A 19,022-nucleotide genomic window follows, 5' to 3' on the forward strand; every position below is an offset into this window, starting at 1 on the left:
GGGAAATCATATCCTTAGAGAAGAGACAAGAAGTCTAAGAGGTAACAAGATCAGACAATATGATATCTGTGTTTTTCTAAATTAAAGGGAACAGTCCTTGAACTTTGTTCAAACTCCACAGCTGCTTATCTGGATACAGATGGAACTCTCCTTTGCAGACAGCCCAAAATTGCTCTCAATTGTTGCACTGATGGAATGAAAAAATATGGAACACTTCATGAATTTGCATATCATCCTTGCGCAGGGGCCATGCTAATCTTCTCTGTATCGTCCCAATTTTAGTATATGTGCTGCTGAAGCGAGCACATAAATTTGTTTTTTAATATTTTGAAGTCAGTATTTCAACATTCCCCACTATGATCCTATTATATGTTGTACATTTAAAAACATTACTCCAAGAAGTAGTGCCTAGACTTAACCAAACTGCCAAAGGGGTCAAAAATACAAAAGAGTTTAAGAACCCCTGTTCTAAATGATTTTTATTAATTCCCCCTGCCATCATATTTTCTGTTCAAAACTTCTCTCCAGAAATATCCATTTATGATTCTAACCCTAACCTCAGCTCTACTCACATCAAAATTATTCCAGTTGTCCTAGAATCTAAAACTACTTGAAACCTCTTCCCAAACTCCTCCAGTGTCCTGAAAACATTTAAAATGGACTTTCATCCGCCAAATTGAAGTACTAATAACCCCATATTGTCACTCCAGTCTATACTTTTGCCTTGGTGCTAGAGTCAGATGTAATTGCCTTTCCATCGACATTCCAGTTCCTTCCATGCTAAAACTAAAGCACAGAACAAGGTACTTTTTGCTAACTGATTAGAACCTGTTCATAGCCTAGGTGCCTGGAAGGAGGATGGAAGTATGGATAGGAAAGTGAAGACAGAGGGAAGGGAGTTTTTAATATGATAATATCTATAAAGTGCTTTGTCACTGTTGTTCAGCCGTTTTTCAGTCATTATTGACTCTTCATGACTCCATTTGGGGATTTCTTGACAAAGATATTAGAGCAGCTTGCCATTTCCTTCTCCAGCTCATTTCACAGATGAAGAAACTGAAGCAAACAGGATTAAGTGACTTAACCAGGGTCACACAGTTAATAAGTATCTCAGGTTGGACTTCAGATCTGGTGCTCTATCCACTACAATACCTATCTGGTCCATGCCTAGTAAATAGTAGGTGCTCCATAAATGTTTATTCCCATCCCTTCAAAGCCTACTCCCTTTGTTCCCTGCCATGAATCTCTGTCCTCACCCCCTAAACCAGCTTCTTTTCCCCCATGCAGACGGAGGAGGACAGGAAGAACCTGCTCCGCCTCCAGGACCTGGTGGACAAACTACAACTGAAGGTCAAGGCCTACAAGAGGCAGGCTGAGGAGGCGGTAAGCAGGCTCCCCACAATGGAACCAAGAGTTCAATTCAATTCAACTCACACATTTATCAACCATCTACCCTGTTGACCAAAAGGAATAATAATAGCTCAGATTTTACAGGACTTTACAATTTATAAAAACACTTTCTTTACTGCCACCTTGTTAAGAAAGTTGTCTGAGTATCATTTATCCTATTTAATAGATGAGAAAACTAAGACTGTTTAAGTGACTTACCCAAGGTCACACAACTAATAAGCGACAGAATCTAGGTTTAAACATAGGTCTTCAGAGATCAAGTCAATGCTGTGTCCTCTTTACCTAAGTACAGATATGATCAAAAAAATGTGACTTCAAGAGAGGCAGAATTAGGATTTGAATACACAAAGCAACCCCAGGATTAGGAAGGCAGTATATGATTGAACGTCAAAAATGTATAAGCATTGTGGGCAGTTTAGGCAGAGAGAGATCAGCATGTGGGTGAATGGTCAAGGAAGGCTTCTAAACTGAGGACCAGAAACCTAAACTGAGCTCAAAAGATAGACTAGAATTTAGAATAGAAGGATTAAGGTTGACATCCCAAGTGAAAGAAGCAGCATAAATAATAGAGCAAAGTGGAAATATTGTATACAGGAGATTGTCAGTTGTCAATTATATATACTATTGGGTGTGTTCAAAGGTAGGAGGTGAAGTTGGTAGGTAAGACACTATCTGTAGAGGTCACTGAGGAGTTTGGACTTTATTTTATGAGTAATAGGGAACCACTAAACATTTGGGGCATGAAAGTGATGGAATCAAAGATGTCTGAACCTGAATTAGAGACTTCAGTCGGGGCAGTGGACCCAAGTATTCAGAATATGAGGAAAGATGGACCCTCAGGATGGAGGTGGCTTAAGATCCTCTTAGATCCTTCTGTCCCCTTCTACTCTTTTCTCTCATCTGTTACAGGAGGAACAGGCCAATACCAACCTATCCAAGTTCCGAAAGGTACAACATGAACTGGATGAGGCTGAAGAACGGGCTGACATTGCTGAGTCTCAAGTCAACAAGCTTCGGGCCAAGAGCCGTGACATTGGTGCCAAGGTAAGCCTACCTCATGGACAGCCCTGCCAGATACCTTCATACCCCATGAAATAAGACAACATGAGGCTCTTTCCTCCCACCCTTAAGCAGTATTCTTCCATATCCCAATCTTCATTCATGAATCAGAAACCCTTTCTAGAAACCCTAGTTTAGTCTATAAGACCCCAATTTGTGATTCCCCAAGACACGCTCCCTGGGTTCTTCCTAACTTCTTTTTTTTTTTGTAAGGCAATGGGGTTAAATGACCTGCACAAGGTCACAGAGCTAGGTAATTAGTGTCTGAGACAGGATTTGAACTCAGGCCCTCCTGACTCCAGGGTCAGTGCTCTATCCACTGAGCCACCTAGCTGCCCCCAAAAGTATTTATTTGGTTAGTTAGCTTTTTGTAAGCAATGGAATTAAGTGACTTGCCCAAGGTCACACAACTAAGCAATTATTAAGTGTCTGAGACTGAATTTGAACTCAAGTCCTCCTGACTTCAGGGCCAGTACTCTTTCCACTGTACCACCTGGCTGACCCCTTAACTTCTCATCCTTTGAAGGAATATAGGAACCATGACAACTTTCCAACAGAGTTGGTCCCAGAAAACACAGAATTAATTCCTGACCATCCTAGACTATCTCCCCTACAATTCTAATTATACAGTCCTGACAGCCAAAAGACCAGCTTCACTGGGGAACTGTCAAGCTATAGCTATATATTCCAAAATGCCAACAGCCACTATACTTGCCCATCTGTCTTCCTATGGCACCTTTTTTCTCCTCTTTTCCCTTTCTTCAGTACCTTTCATTGTTCTTTAGAAAGGTTTAATTAACGACAAGAGTTTGTATCTGATTTTACAAAATGGTAGCCATTATAAAACAGTGAATTTAGAGTTAAAGGACCTAAATTCGAATCCAAATTCTAATACTGACTAGCTGTGTGATTTTGGCCAAATTACTTAACCTGAGTCTCAGTTTTCTCAAATGTAATGAGACAGAGTCAATTAGATGACTTCTAAGATCCATTTCAACTCCACATCTATGATCCTAGGGTTCAGAACCTTAAACAGCACAATTCATAACCAGTTTTTTCCCCATCTTTAACTGAATGGAGAACTGATCATCTCTAAATTATTCCAGGTCTCTCCCACTCTGGGGAAAAGGCTCTAGCTGTAACCTCATGCATTTCTGCCCCAACTAGCTTCCAATCCACCCCCAGATTTTTTCCAGTGGCTCATAAATAATCTTCAGCTCCTCCCCTCAAAACCCATATAGTTCTAAAGTTACAGCCTCATGTTAGCATAGTCCTGCCCAGGTGACTAATATTTAAAATGGGATATCTAGGTACACGATATTTAGAGTTGATAGTAGAGTGATCCTCCCAAGAGTGATCCTGTAAACTTGGGTCCCTGACCTTTTACTTCCAGAGAGAAATTTTTAAATCCCTAAGACCTTATGGCTTCTATTAGGGATAAGCCATGAGATCCTGGACTCTCAGGGAACTTCTCCGCCCAAGAAAGAAAGAAAGAAAGAAAGAAAGAAAGAAAGAAAGAAAGAAAGAAAGAAAGAAAGAAAGAAAGAAAGAAAGAAAAACTTTTGACCCCCTCCACAGAAATATCCTTAATTTGTGTGTATTTGTAATTATGAGTTCCCTATGGATCCACTGAACATTTGGGGCAAAAAAGCAATGGGATCAAAGATGTCCTTGGACATAGCTAACAAAGCTATTACTTTTCACTCCCAGTAACCCCCCGCCATTGCACACACATCTTTTGAGTCCCACACCCTCTAAATTAATAATGAGAACAGCTAGGTGGCACAGTTTTAGAGTGTAAGACCTGATGTCAAGAAGACACATCTTCCTGAATCCAAATTAAGTCTCAGACATTTACTATCTTTGTGACCTTGGGCAAGTCATTTAATCCTGTTTGCCTCAGTTTCTTCATCTATAAAATGAGTCAGTTAAGAAGTAGCAAACCACTCCATTATCTTTACCAGAAAAAAAAATCTCAAAAGGAGCCATGAGGAGTAGATTAAAAAATGAGTAAATAACAAAACAAAAGCATTTATTTAGCTCTTTGGGTTTGCAAAGCTTTATAAATATTATCTCATTTGATCTTCACAGCCACTCTATGAGTTAAGGATTTTATTATTATCCCCATTTAATGGATGAGGAAAGTGAAAGAGGATAAATGACTTACCTAGGGTCCCACAGCAAGTGTCAGAGGCAGGATTCAAATCCAAGACCTTCCTGATTCCAAGCTCAGTAGACTAGGAACCACACCATTTACTTATCTTAGATACTTACTGAATTCTGATATACCATATCCCCAATATCCCCTTAAGAACTGTGGCTATTATTTTCCCTTCTGTCAGATATCCCTTTCACCTCTCCTATTCTCTTCTATAGAAAATGCATGATGAGGAGTAAGCCTCCTCCCTACAACTCAAGCAAGGCACTCTGTTCTCCTTCACTCCTGAGGTTCAGAATGACCAACGCACAATAAACTTATACTTCAGATCCAATGCCTTTGTCCTTTTTGTCTGCTCCCTGTCTTCTCTTCCATTACAAGAGACCTAAGGATGCCCTTTACCAAAGACCCATCCTCAGGGGCAGTGGTGTCAAGCTCACATGGAAATGTGGGCCACTAAACCAACCATAAGAGTCCCTGAAAGCTGAAGATTGATTTAGTTTTGAAATGTAATATTATTGGTTTCATTGGATTTTTATTAGTTTTGTTAAATATTTCCCAATTACATTTTGGTTTTATGTTTGCTTTTGACTTTTTTTTTTAACAAGGCAATAGAATTAAGTGACTTGCCCAAGGTCACATAGATAGGTAAGTGTCTGAAGTCAGGATTTTAACTCAGGTCCTTCTGTCTCCGTGGCCTGTACTCTATCCATTGCACCACCTAGTTGCCCCTCCCAATTACATTTTAACCTGGTACAGACCATACTCAGGAAAGACTTCATGTAGAAGATGGTACTTGGACTGCATCTTGAAGGAAGAAAGGAATTCTATGAATTTGAGAAGAGGAAGGAATGTGATGCAGCATGAAAAATATATAATACTAAGACTCAGGGATGGGAAATGGAGTGTTCTAGGTGAAGAAAAGAGACAGGTCCAGTCTGGCTTAATCTTAAAGCCAAGGAGGGAATATAGTATATAAGAAAGATGAGAAAAGGTTGGAATCAAATGATAACAGATTGAAAACAGAAAACTTTGCATCTTATCTGAGAGGCAATTGGGAGTCACTGAAGTTTACTGGGGATGGAAATGACATGGTCAGATAAAGAAAATAATTTTTGATAGCTATGAGGAGGTTTAGAGTCTAAGGACAAGTAGACTAATTAGAGATAAGTTTGTGAGAAAAGATCCCAAAATCTAAATTAGAAATAAATTTATTAATCATTTGGTAGCCTCTCATTTAGGCTCTGGAAGGTTTACATTAAATAGAATTTAGACAAAGTTACCAGCACATGAACCACATGTACGTTTAGAGTAATCACCCCAGGGGTTCACATGGACTATCTGTGCCTGACCTGTGGTAGAGCATTCCAAGCTTGTGTCAGTATGAGCAGTCACAGTTGGATACACTGTTATTCATCTCTAACATAGAGATGTCATCTTGCTAAGAGGGCATCATGAAAGCGAGGGAGACCAAGATAGATATGAGTAGCTGTAAATTTTCAGTGAAATTTTGGTGAAGCTAAAACCCAAGGAAACCCAAAACACAAGCTTTGTATGGATCCATTGTAAGTCCCAGGTGTTGTAACCCCAAACAAGAATGCTTTGGGTAGATCCAGAACCGGGGAGTACCCAAAATATCTTGTAACCATCTCCAGTCTTCCTAGAGACTTACTGGGGTCAGGCAAGATTATAAATATAGAAAATCTTTAATCACCCAGGTATGGATTACAGCAATATAAAAAATTTTCCAAACAATATAATAAATAATTTTTCCCAATGAAGAGCATTGCAATAATCTCTGTGATTGTTGCTGAAGGCCTGAACTAAGATATTGAATGTATAAAGGTCTGATTCAAGAGATGTTGGGGAGTTAGAACAACAGGATTTACAATTAATCGCATAGATATGAGTGAGGAAGAGAGAGAAGACAAGAATAACACTGGCTTGTGAACTTAGCAAGATTGGTGATGCTTTCCAGAGAAATAGGAAAGTTTAAAAGAAGAGTGAGTTGAAGACAATAACAATATTACTTCTAATTCTATCTTTATTGAATTGATTGCTTGTCATCAAAATTCTTCACATTTCTTCCCACCTACATTTCTCCTTCACATTCTTCCCCCCACGCACCAAATCATATTTTCGCCAAGTGTGTTCCTTTCAAAGTAAGGTATCCCCTTTCTAAAGTCATATCCAGTCATGAATTCTACCCTCAGTGATACTTGTGAGGTCAGATTTGGTTTCTTTGCCTTGGAATTTCTAGATTGCCTCTTTTGTCAGTCCTATCATCACTAGTTCTTTTCTTGAATTTTTGTCTTCTGAAAATTTCAAGGTATCTTCTGTTTTCTACCCTTATAGCCACTCTTAGATGGCTTAGCTTGGAGAATATATCTATCCACTTTACCCTTCCTCCTTCCTTTTCAGTTTTAAGCTTTAAATTGACAACCTTTTAGGTAGTAATTTGTGATCCTTTATTGAATCTCTGGTTTCACATGAGTTCTAGCTCTCCTCAACCCAGTTCAGTTCTTAAAGTTTACAGCATCTAATTTTATGACTAACATCCCTGCCCAAGGTTTTTCCTAGGAGCAACATCATTTGACTCAGTTTTCTGCCCAATCAGGATTCTCCTGTGAAAATGGAACTTGAGTCTTTTCTCTCTGAGACTAAGGGTTCTTAATCTGGGGTCTGTGAACTTGTTTTCTTTCTTTTTAAAATATATTTTGATATCTGTATTTCAATATGATTTACTTCCTCTGTATTTTATCTTATACATCTAAAAACATTATTCTTAGGAGGGATCCATCAGTTTCACCAGTCTGTCAGAGGAATCCATGACAAAAAAAATGCCAAATCCCTTCAGCTCCCTCATATAAGAATTCAAAGGTAACCAGACGTTTTAAGATGAATTTTATTTAAATTGACAGAAAGCATAAAGCATTCAAAGCTAAGCATTTAAATAGTCAATATCACTTTTCTTCTTCATCCAATGAAATGCCATCTTTTCTAAGGACTACCTGGAACTTTAGAATTTAATACTCTTTTATGTCTATCCCCAACCTAAAGGTTTTGAAAGTACTTGTCTTAGAGAATGAACCTCCACCTCTCTTAGGAAGATATACAATCCTCATAGTTCTACCCTGGATGAGAGAACAAGGGTGACACTCTCAGCAATAGGAATTCAGGGCTACTAGGAAATCTAGAAATCCTCTACTTTGCTGGATATTACTTTTCCTTAGGATCAACACAGTCTTCATGTGTGAAGTGACTCAGTATCTTCATGAGTCGTTATCAGTGAAGAGATAGATCCTTTGTTAGTTCTTCCTCTCTTTTCATATCTCCATCCCCTATAAGTTCTTTTTCTCTCTGCCCTGTTCTTCAGAACACTCCACCACCTCTCCAGAGTTTCTGGTATCTCCAGTAGGTTGCAGCCCCTCATTTCCCTAATTTTTTCTGGGTCTCATTCTGATACAATTTCCCCGATGCACATGTTGGGTTTGTAGAAGGGCTATTTGGTTATACTAGACTCTCTTCAGGGAACTGAGTCCATATCTATATGGAACCCCTGTCTCCTGTTTATCCCTTCATGCACACATGCACCTTCCTCAGGAGATACTTATTTAAAGGTGAAACTCAAAGGCATAGATTTCAGTAATGGGATATCAACTTATTATTCCTAAGTGTCACTAATGCCAGAAAAAAAAAAGGAGACATGGTGCAAAGGATTCAAGAAAGATGGAATATACATCTTTTCTAGAAAATTCATATATTCCAGAACTTACAAAAAAGAATAAGAATATGTATCTAGTGAGATATATTTGAGTACACCATCTATAAATGTTTTTTACCATTGCTTTGTTAGGAGCACTTCATCCCTGGACAAGAGCATTTTACATTCATCTTTTATTGGTTCAGATATCCAAATTGTTTTTCTCTGACATCATTTTCTTAACCAGTTATTCGCTATCCAAAAGGAACAAAACTTGCTCACTGTCTCTGTCTCTCAATCAATCTTTCTCCTCTCTCTCTGGAACTTTTATGCAATTGTTTTTTCTTTGCATATCTGCTTCTCTCTGTAGGAGCTGGATCAACACATTTATAGAAATAATTTTTTTTCTCTATTGACCAGATCTGCAGCTTTCTAGAAAAATAAATTTCCCCCTGTCCCTTGTTAACCCCCTCTCCCCTTTTACCATCACATACACAAAAGTTCACATTTACATTCACACACACACACACACACACACACACACACACACACACACACACAGTCTCTCAAGGAGGAAAAAGCACCTCTCTACATTCAGAACTTACCTAACTCACTGGGAAAGAGACAGACTCAAACCCAGGATTTGACACCTTTAATTTGTGAACAGTCCTTAGGATCTGAGGACTTGCCAGATTCAACCCCTTCCCCACCTTGTCTCCTGTCTTTCTTCCCTTCCCACCCAACCTCCAGCACCTATCTGCCTCTGGTCCAATGATAATCTGGAACTTGCTGCTGGAGCACTGGCTGAATATTCAAGATTCTGTGTGCTTCTTGGTCTTGGAGGGAATCGCAAAGAGCAGGACAGTTGTCCCCCTGCTTATTTCTCCTTAGGCTGGATTGGCCCCTGAAGATCCAGCAGGTTTCTGAGACTTTTAGGAACTACAGGATTCATGATAGAAACCAGAACTTATGCAATTCACTCACTACTGGTCTCCTGGAAAAAATAACCAGATTGAGAGTAATGAGGACACAGCCTAAGGCTCTCCCCTACAGTACCCCTCCTCTGTTGAAAAGGGCCAGTAGAGGGCTGGGGAAGAAGAGAATTGATTGGTTCTGGGCTGTAGGACAACATGCCTACTCACCCTGGGTGGGACTGGGTGCCATCTCTGCCTGGTAGATCTTGAAGGCATCATAGACAAAGACAAAAACAACGATAACACCAAAAACCTAGGGTGAGGGGAGGGAATGATGTGAAATTTGGGGTAAAAGCAGAGGTTAAAAGATTAGAGAATAGAGGAGGAGAGTGAAGGGAGAAACAACGGGCAAGAGGCAGTATGCCTCTGGGAAGAAGAGGAAGAGGAGCCTCCTTCCTCAAGGGACAAAGAAGGTTTGGGCTTTCAGCCAGGGGTACCCTTTGGGGGACAATGATCAATAATGCCTGGTAAGACAGAGGAATAGGAGGAGCACAGATAGACTAGAGGGCTATGAAGTGAAAGGACACTCACAAAAGCAGCAATGGCAGGTCCCTCTCGAGAAGCTACAGCCGCGAAAGACACAACAAGGAGGATGACTACAGCACTGACACATCGAAGAAAGTCCTGGGAGGTAGAGAAGAATAGAAGTTGGTCAGACAAAAGGGTCATTGGGGAGGGGGACAATGGTAGGGTCAATATTGAGGAAACTGTGAACCCTGAAGTAGCACCCAAATTTCTTTTTCATCAATGAGCCAACTCATTCTAACTGGTAGTGAAGAAGCTGATGGAAAAAAGTTCAGAAGAGATCTACTGGCAAACCCTAACCCCCCCCCCCAACTCATGGTCTTCTGGGCTGCTCTAGTTTGCAATAGGGCTTACTTATTGGAAAGAAACATGGAGTTACTATACATAGAGGATCCCCACACTGACCAAATGGAACAAGAAGAGGGGCAGAAGTAAATCTACTCCAAATTAATCTTTAGTCTGCTTGATACTGGACCTCAGGTTCCTTCATTAACTCCATTTCTCCTAAGATTCTAACTGTAGGGACTGGACACCTGAGGTGGGGAGCAGGGATGGGAGCATTGAGAGAAGGAGTAGAAGTAGAACTTCAAGAACTTCTAGCCTCATATCATCTTCTCATTCTGCCCCCTACCTTGCTATGTTGTCTTGGACAACTCACACGTCTCCTCTGGGTCTGTTTCCTTTAGGCACTAAGATTTCTATGTTCAAATGACTTATATGCATATTGTCTGTAATCATATGTAAATGAATTCTGTTATTTCTAAGTCAAGTGTCTGAGCACTTTTCTCTTTTAAAAAAGATGGCATCTGGCAGCTACGTGGCACAGTGAAAAGAGCACCGGCCTTGGAGTCAGGAGTACCTGGGTTCAAATCTGACCTCAGACATTTAATAATTACCTAGCTGTGTGGCCTTGGGCAAGCCACTTAACCCCATTGCCTTGCAAAAAAAAAAAAAAGATAGCATCCCCACCTGGTCCCAAATTCAGAAGTTAGAGGTGGAAAACAGAGTTTGGGTGCAGAGATAGAGAGGGTGGCTAGATTGGAGGTTGACCTGGGCAGGAATACCAAGGGAAGATGGTTTGGAGGAGTAGAAGTAAAACCGACTGGGAGAAACCTCACCAAACAAGGCCAGTTGAGGCGTTGGAAACGCTGGTAGTACTGTGTAGCATAGAGGAAGATGAAGGCCAATGTGATGAGAAATTCAAGCAGTGGAGCTGCCATGTAGGCTGAGATGGAGGCAGCAAAGCACATGGCCATGATGAAGGTCAGAGCCTGTAGGGCAGAACCATCCTTAGAGCTGCAGGCAATGGAATCTCCAGTGCCCTGGAAGTGTCCAGAATCTCATATCACCCTCCCTCACAACCATCCCAATCTAGGCATCAGCCTGGCTTTCTCCATCCCAGGGGAGAGACCCAGCCTGACAAGAATTGTCAGTAGAATAATACAAATGAAAAAAAAACTGTGGTTTTTTTTTTAATCTAAATTCTGCCTAATTATAATGATCAATGTTGACCTGAGAAAAGACATGAAATGCTCCTTTCTCCTTTCCTTGGAGAGGTAGAGATACTATGGGTACAGAAGCTATATATACAGCTGGATAAGATTTCTCTCTCAGTTTTACTTGATTGTTTTTCTTTGTTTCAAAAGAAAGCTCTTCAGAGGGGATTCAAGATAACAAGATAGTGCTGGAACTATCATGCCAAATTCAATGTAAACTTTTTTTTAAAAAGCTACACATAATAGAAATTCACAGTGCTGTTTATAATTATTTTCTGTTCTTTGCATTAGGAAATGTTTGTCTTTGTTGGTGTTTGTCAAACTCGTGATAGTAAAAAAAGAAAAGCATTTTAAAAATACATTAGAGGGATGTATATCTGTTATGGGGACTTTATCTGTAAATGACCATAAAGTAAACACAAAATTATTTAATAAAACTTTTTTTTGTAATGAAGTTATCCCTCCTCTCTCTGCCATCACCCCCTAACCCCAAGAAGGTAAAGCAGAAACCAAGATATCAAGTCTTTGTCTTCCTTTCTACCCCTCTCATTGAGATATACTGGTGCCTCCAGGGAACAGTGAGTACATAAATCAGACAGATAAGCAAGGTCTGACTGGATAAGGCTAATGTTTCTAAGGCTGATTCCAAGAACTTTGGGAGAGACATTCACAAGATGCAAGGGGGGGGAAGAGCCTTGAACTTGAAACTGGACACAAAATAACTTCAAAAGTCCCTGAGAGCTTTACAATCTATGAACTTTTGAGCCCCTCCCCTTTCCTTGTCTAAAACAAAGGCTGCTCACTAATGCCTAACATTACTTAGTTCAACACTCCAAAAATCTTTGATTTCATCCTCCCAATCAAATCAGATCAAAATACTTCTATGGGTCTGTAAACAATTCCATGGGCTACTTTGTTAAAAAAAATCATCACTTGGTAACCAACTTTCTGGTAAGGAAACCCCTTTGAGATGTTAACCTGGTCCTCAGATAACCAATATAGTCTACCAGCTAGTCAAAACTTGTATCCATTTCTACAAACTATGATATCTATAGATATTTGTTTTCCCAGAACCTAACTAGGATGTTGATGCTACAATCTTGCACTGGGTGCCAACACTGAAAAAGTTTGCAACATCATTTTAGTTATCACCATTAGCAAAAGCAAAAAAAAAAAAAGTGTACCAAGTTTTTGAGAATAATTATGTAACATTAGAAGCCACCAGATGGCAATTTTCCCCTTCCCAGTTAGGCCACAGATTAGTTCTTTTTCATCCATTTCCATCCTCTCCATCCCCCAACTTCTGCTAATGGCCTCCCAGCAACAACTTCAAGGTGTCCCAGGTTTCCATGGATGTTGTCCCCTCCCTCCTCAATTTGACTGTTTCTAGGTGTTTTGTTGCAAAACAAAAATAATTCTAATGTTTTTACAAAGGACAAAGTTTCAAACCCACAATAATCAACGAAATTTAAGATACAAATGATCCTTAAAGGGGGACTTAACTTTTCACTAAAATGAAAAGGGCTGTGAGACTCTAAGTAGATTGATTAGGGTGAGGAAAGAGAACATGAGGATTTGGGGCTCAGAAGAAAAAAAGGGGGAAAAGTAAAAGGAAAAGAAGATTGGAGGCAGCAGAGTCCTTCTTTGCTTCACAACTTTGCCTAGAATTAGCCTGGCATGAGAGATTTTTTTTTAAAGTTCCCTAAATAAGGGAGTACCTGACTTAGCTCTGTTTCAGTCATTCCCATTCTCTCCTGATATTAAAAAAAAACCCAACTTTTCTTTTATCTAACCTCAATTGGCAGATGAAACTAAAAGAGACACAAAGTGACAGAGAAAGAGAGACAGACAGACAGAGCCAGGCAAGAGACTGGAATTAATTTTTTGATAAGGATAACTCGTGTGAGAAAGAATGTGAGAGGCTGAGCTGAGAGATGCACCAGGTGGGGGCAGGAGGCAGCAAAAAGGGAGTTAGGTAGAGTTTGAGTGAGTCTGGGAGTTGAGAGCCCTTAAGGAAAGTAAAGCAAAATCAAGAGAAGAGAGGAGAAATGAAGGAAACGAAGTGATGAGAGGGGAGAGGGATGGAATGGGGCAGGGCTGAGGATTACCAGCTCGACTTCCAGAAGGATGCCTTTGGGGTTGGTGAAAAAGCTCTTGTCGATAGCGAAGCCCGGAAGCCCCGCAGCTCCTCTCTCTTCTGGAGGCTTGTCTCTGGCACTCAGCATCACTGCAGAGTCTGGGGGCAAGACAGAAGAGTGAGAGACCCGGGACTACAGATGAAAAGGATGAGGAGTCTTCCCTCAGGCCCCAAAAAGGAAACCGGAAATCTAGATTGGGGAGGGGGAAGGAGAGAGTGAAAGGTTGAGGGGAGGAGAAAAAGAAAAAAGGGAAAAGGAAAATTTGACTTTAAAGGCTCACCAAAAAAATGAGCTTAAGAAAAAACTGAGGAGGGGCAGAGGTAGCTGGGGAAAGGAGGAGGCATACCGGACTGGTCAGGAAGGGTAGCAAAGGGAGGGGGGCCTGAGTGAGAAAGGGGGGTAAAAGTAGAATTGTTCTGAGTGAAAGAAAAAATTGCCCCAGGGCCCTGGAAGATGTCCCTAGTAGTATCAGGGAGATAGGAGGAGGAGGAGGGCCAGGTGGTTAAGGATTGGGGTGGAGAGAAAGACTTAAGCCTTCCCCTTTCTCACAGTCAACCCCCTCCCCGAAGAGAAGTCCAGAGAAGAGGACTCAAAGAAGGAAGCAGGCAGGGAAATAGTAACAGATAATTGTAATTTAAGAGGGGGTTGGAGCTCTCCAAAGAAGTGAACTCAGGGAACTTTGGTATCATAGATGAATAGAATGACTTTCTTACTCCTTCACCCATCATTATCACCTCCTCGCCAGCCCCTTCGCTCTTCTCCTTCTCTCTCCTTCCCCACCATGGGGGAAGCTGGACCCCAGCCCAGACTATCCCCCAGGCTCGGGTTGTGGCCTGCCGGTGGAACCCGAGGACAAAGGGAGATTGTTGGGGAGTAGGGAAGCAGCACTGGGGAACAAGGAGCCAGCTGTGTTCAGGAGTGGCAGTCTCAATGCGCCTCTGTCTCTCCTCCCTGCCTGGTCAGGGCCAGCTTGACCCCCACCCTGGGTATGTGAGGAGAAGGAGGCCCAGGGAAGGGGGGAGGTGGGGGGGGGGGTTAAGGGACAAAAAGAAAGGGAGAGATCTTAGGAGGGGAATTCTGCAGGCCCCAGAATGAGAGATGGAGTGCAGGGGGAAAGAGGAAACAAGAGTGGAGAGATTATTGGGGGACAGGTAACTGTGGGATGCTGGGAAAGACCTAAGATTGGCTGAAGGATAGAGGGTGGGGAGAGGGCGGCCAGGGAATGCAAAAACAACACGAACTGTTTTCATTTCCAAAAATATTTATTTCAACAAGTCCCCAAATGTTCTACCAGAACTGTGTCTCTAGAAATGCCCAGATGCCTTATTCCATAGTATAACAAGTCGGCTCTCAAAGAGCTTAGCGGGTGCTAGCTGATTCGGAGAAGGGAACCAGACTATTTGGGGGCAATAGGGAGAGGTGGGAAGGGAAGTGAGCTTGTAGGGGTGCGGAACAGAGATTGAGATGGGCGGAGCTTGTCTCCCGCAAGCTTCCTCGCCCCAGAGCAGGCAACTTCGTCTCCAGGAAGTCTGTCTGGCCCATGGGCAGTTTCCAGGACTGGGGTTGCAGGGAACATCTACAGCTACCCACCCAGAAAAAATGGAGATCACCCCCAGAATGCTCCCACCCTCTTTCCAGGGCGAATGCTCGTACCCCAACTGAGTTTTCCTGTTACCTTCCCGCGAGAGTTTAGTGAGTAGGTGAGTTTGGCAAAGGAAAGGAACAGGAGTTCCAGGCTTCTGGCCCCGGAACAAGGCAGTTGTACTAATGACCACAATTATCTTCGCCTGCGCTCCAAGTTTCCAGGTGAAAAACCTGACAACCAGAAACTGGTGCGCCTCCAGCATCCCCGAGGGCATGGACCCGGGTCTCTGTCCTGGCGCCCAGCTCCCGGGCTAGTGGCTGATCCGAGGCAGGACACAGACACAGGCAAAGGAGACAGGGTAGACCTTCCGCTCCAGGTAATAGCAGTCACTTCCCTGCTGCTCGCCGTGACAGGGACATCGGCGCCGGTAAAAGACAGTCTGGTTGTGCCAGAGAAGCTCAGAGTTCCCACGGGAGTCCATGAAGGAGTTTTTCGACAGGGTGAAACAATGAGGACACAAGCAGCGGGCATGATACAAGTCCTGGGGAAGCCGGTTCTCATCCCGGTCCAACCTGTTGGGATAGTAGGTGCCATGAACCCAGATGGAAAGAAGCCCAGGAATTCACATTTAGGAGACAGAAATGGAGGGAGGCGTGTAAAGAGGTGAGGGGAACTGAGGAGACCCAAACAGCTCTACATAATGGTCTATTCTAGTCGGCTAATAGGCGGTTCACTATTGCAACAGGATCCAAGGCATTCTGGATACAAAGGCGATTGCATGGTAGTAAAGGGAGAGACCCCCATCAGCTTGGCTTGCAATCCCACTATAAGGGACTCTGGCTTCCACTTGGGTTCCCTAAAAATGACTCCAAATCCCAAATTTAGCCGCCTAAGAAGCCTCCAGTCCATGGCTTATCTTGTGCCAGGGCTTGGAATTTTGTTTTAATTGAGTCCCCAAAGTAGTTATGGAAAAATAATGGACAGGCAACATATTGTAATGTAAAGAACTCTGAACTTAATCAGAAGACCTAATATTGAGTCCTATGTGACATGGGGATGTCACCAAAACTTAATTCCTCATCTACAAAATGGAGATAATAATGCCTTCATTACCTACTTCACAAAGTGGTTTTAAGGCAAGTACCCTATTAACCCTAATTAAGAAATTAGTTATTATTTTATAAAAATGTGAATAACTGGGGGACCCATGTGTGATTTTGGCCCAGGTCTTTATTTCATGAAGTCCCTTTTCCACTCTTCCCCAAACCGTTAGGGCTAGGTCAGAGCTCCCTCTGGAGTTAGAGGAATTAGTACAGACTATGGGAAGAGATTCATTCATTCATTTATTCTTCCATCCATCCAACAGACTCTGATTACATGGAGTAGGGGATATACCCAAATTTATCTGCCACCGTAATATTTTCCAGTATAGTGCCACCAAAATATTTTTTGTCATGAATTTCTTTAGCAATCTAGTGGAAGCCAATAGACCTCTTCTTTGAGTAATGTCTTTAAATATATAAAATGCAAAGAATTATAAAGGAAATTTATTATATTGAAAAACAGTTACCAAAATAGGGGGTCTTTTTAGTTTTGGGGGGGGACTAGGCAATGGGGTCAAATGACTTGCCCAAGGTCACACAGCTCAGGTAATTATTAAGTGTTTGAGGTCATATTTGAACTCAGGTCCTCCTGACTCCAGGGGCAAGTGCTCTCTATCCACTGAGCCACCTAACAGCCCCTAAAATATTTTTTTAAAGGAAACAATTAGATGATCCTTGCTTAATTAAGAATTCTTAATGGTCTAGTGAAAAGATAAGACAAAAATATCAGTAACATATTTTTATATATTAATAAAGATATTGGGAGAAATAATATTAATATTCAAAGATTTATGATTTATCTAATATGTCCCTACCACCAATACAGATCACAGCTCCCTCACAGCTTAACAGATGGTCATTGAGAGTTTTTTGTGCCTGAAATAGTCATCATCCTGTGCCCATTCTTAGCACTGAGACTTTTCAAACAGCTGGACTAGTCTTCAGGTAACAGATCAAGTATCTGAAAGATTTCCTTCTTGGTTAGATCTACCAGAGCTGACAATCCATTCTCTGGAACCCAGGGTAACCACCATGCAATTATGTGGCCTTGAAGTAAGACTTTAATGGAGACAAAATAAGGCCTCAGATAAAGGCCACATCAGTTAATGCATCCATTCCTACCCTCCAGCCCCCACCAATCACATATAAAAAATACATGTGTATTTTTGTGTGTGTATGAGTGTGTATTTATATATGTGTATATCTATATATATATAGATATGCATATATATATATATATATATATAATGGAAATGGAGATTGGGGTTCAACAGGGATCCATGGGAGAAAGGAGGGCAGGAAGAAGGACAAGGAAGGTCAATGAACTTACTCATAGATCCAGGGAGAGATGGCCCTTGAATTGAGGGGTCCATCCTGGCTGACCTGGCAATAGGAGGATTCAGGAACCTTGAGATTCGGGAGCTGCAAGTTGCTGGAGACTTCAGGCATACTGTTCCACTTTAGCAGCTCCATAGAAACATCCTGCTTCTTGTTGCAACAGCACCTCTGAAACCTCAAGTTCAGAGCCTGGGTCCCTGCGGTCATCACCAGAATTCCAATCAACTGCAGAAATTTAAAAAAGAGGGAGGATAAGTGAGAAGAAGAGTCCCTAGTTGTTACCTTGACTTGCAACTCCCAGGACCATCCTTCTGCTCCAATTCCCAGGCCCCAAGAGACCCTCCTTTTTAGAGTCTTCCCTCTAACCCCTCCAAGACCCCAAGACCATTCCCCCCCACCTAGAATCATCAAAGATTAAAGCTGGAAGGGATTCTAGAGATATATAATCCAACCCCCTTATTTTGTAAATAAAGTCCTTAAGCCAGTAGTGCATAATAAAATCAGACCCAAATCTTCTGACTCCAAGTCCAGAATTCTTCCTACTAAACCCATGTTCTCCCCATAACTGAGAGCTCTTCTTGCCTTTATCAGCTCACCAACCTTCTTCCATCTTCCTAAACCTCCTAATCTCAAGTGGGAGGGCTTACACTAGTCTTATTATCCCATTCTCTTACCCAGTGCATGTTGAATAAAGTAAGGATACTGGGCAGAGAGATGTTGGGAAGGACTGGTCAGAATGAAGCTGATGCCCAGGGACTCCTTGTTTTATTAACCTCAATCTAATTTGACATGCAAATTCAATATTTCCAGGGAGTGGCAATACTAATTAAGTAAAATTGCTGAGGGCCTTGAATTATCTATTTTATCTCTTCTAGTGCCTAGTACTAGAAGCAATGCTTTTTTTGTTTTAATTTTTCTTTATTTTATTTTTAATTTATGGGGAAAAACAAACATTTCCACACATACTGTAATTTTAAAAAAATGATTGCACATGAAACTGCAAATTTATTACCTACAACAAAAACAATCCTTTTGAATGAAGATATGAATGAACTCATCTATGCCTCAGTTTCCTTATCTGTAAAACAGGGAGGGGAGAGTATCCAGGAAAGTAAGAAGATCTGAAACAATGTTACATGAAGATTGATTGAAGGAAATATAAAATGTATATCCTGGAGAAGATTTAAAAATGCATTAATTTCTATTTCCAAATATTTACATTAACAACTAAAAGAAAGATTATTTTTGTGTGGCAGGAGACCTCATCTCTCCTAGGAGTGGCCATTCTTTTTGACCTCAACAAGCAGAATTAGGAATAGTGAGTAGAAGTTAAAAAGAGGTAAATTTGGGTTGAATATAATGAAACATCTCCTAACAATTAGAACAGTTCAAAAGTGTAATGGGCTTGTAGCAGGGCTGGAGGAGTTTACCAGCAGAATTTCCTAACCTGGGGACCCTGAACTTGGATTGTTTATTTTTATTAAGATTTTGATAACTGTATTTGCCTTTATCATCCCATGATGCATTTATGCA

General features: G+C 41.3%; 3 protein-coding genes and 1 non-coding gene across 10 annotated transcripts in view; 1 reads left to right on the forward strand and 3 right to left on the reverse strand.

Moving 5' to 3' along the window:
* MYH6 (myosin heavy chain 6) overlaps positions 1-5,009 on the forward strand; it is a 47,361-nt gene extending 42,352 nt beyond the window's left edge. The window contains exons 37-39 of one of the 2 annotated variants that reach the window (XM_074234840.1): positions 1,288-1,383; positions 2,320-2,454; positions 4,846-5,009. In XM_074234840.1, the coding sequence (XP_074090941.1) occupies positions 1,288-1,383; positions 2,320-2,454; positions 4,846-4,866 (252 nt within the window). In that variant the 3' untranslated portion in view covers positions 4,867-5,009. The remainder of the gene's footprint in view (positions 1-1,287; positions 1,384-2,319; positions 2,455-4,845) is intronic. The other variant, XM_074234841.1, reaches the window with a different exon arrangement.
* LOC141523229 (U6 spliceosomal RNA) lies at positions 200-306 on the reverse strand. The gene has a single exon (XR_012478416.1). It is a non-coding gene; the product is annotated as a U6 spliceosomal RNA (small nuclear RNA).
* Positions 5,010-6,408: 1,399 nt separating the features above from the next.
* Positions 6,409-14,416, reverse strand: CMTM5 (CKLF like MARVEL transmembrane domain containing 5). Of its 6 annotated transcripts, XM_074234847.1 has the most exons (5): positions 13,434-13,992; positions 10,948-11,100; positions 9,836-9,928; positions 9,473-9,557; positions 6,410-9,324 (listed from the first exon to the last, which is right to left on the reverse strand). In XM_074234847.1, the coding sequence occupies exons 1-5, from the start codon at positions 13,548-13,550 to the stop codon at positions 9,314-9,316; spliced, it is 459 nt and encodes a 152-aa protein (XP_074090948.1). In that variant the 5' UTR covers positions 13,551-13,992; the 3' UTR covers positions 6,410-9,313. The 6 variants fall into 6 exon arrangements, with proteins under 6 accessions (XP_074090949.1, XP_074090950.1, XP_074090948.1 ...); XM_074234848.1 differs by lacking the exon at positions 10,948-11,100 and having other exon boundaries at positions 6,409-9,324; positions 13,434-14,126; XM_074234846.1 differs by lacking the exons at positions 6,410-9,324; positions 9,473-9,557 and adding an exon at positions 14,177-14,416 and having other exon boundaries at positions 9,566-9,928; positions 13,434-13,561.
* Positions 14,417-15,344: 928 nt separating this feature from the next.
* IL25 (interleukin 25) lies at positions 15,345-18,172 on the reverse strand. Its single transcript, XM_074236233.1, has 3 exons — positions 18,164-18,172; positions 17,482-17,714; positions 15,345-15,620 (listed from the first exon to the last, which is right to left on the reverse strand). Exons 1-3 carry the CDS (start codon positions 18,170-18,172, stop codon positions 15,359-15,361), a joined length of 504 nt encoding a protein of 167 aa, XP_074092334.1. The 3' UTR covers positions 15,345-15,358.
* Positions 18,173-19,022: the final 850 nt, after the last annotated feature.

The sequence above is a fragment of the Macrotis lagotis genome, chromosome 4 (assembly GCF_037893015.1).
Source record: "Macrotis lagotis isolate mMagLag1 chromosome 4, bilby.v1.9.chrom.fasta, whole genome shotgun sequence".
Classification (NCBI taxonomy): domain Eukaryota; kingdom Metazoa; phylum Chordata; class Mammalia; order Peramelemorphia; family Peramelidae; genus Macrotis; species Macrotis lagotis.

Excerpts from the sequence above, each read along its gene's own strand:
- CMTM5 (XM_074234846.1), bottom strand. The coding sequence starts at position 13,550 with ATGCTGAGTGCCAGAGACAAGCCTCCAGAAGAGAGAGGAGCTGCGGGG. Across the intron at positions 11,101-13,433 it reads TCCTTCTGGAAGTCGAGCTG|GCTCTGACCTTCATCATGGC; the intron begins GTAATCCTCAGC and ends TCTGCCCTACAG. Across the intron at positions 9,929-10,947 it reads GCCTCAACTGGCCTTGTTTG|GACTTTCTTCGATGTGTCAG; the intron begins GTGAGGTTTCTC and ends TCTACCTCCCAG.
- IL25 (XM_074236233.1), bottom strand. Across the intron at positions 15,621-17,481 it reads ATCTCTCCCTGGATCTATGA|GTTGGACCGGGATGAGAACC; the intron begins GTAAGTTCATTG and ends CTATCCCAACAG.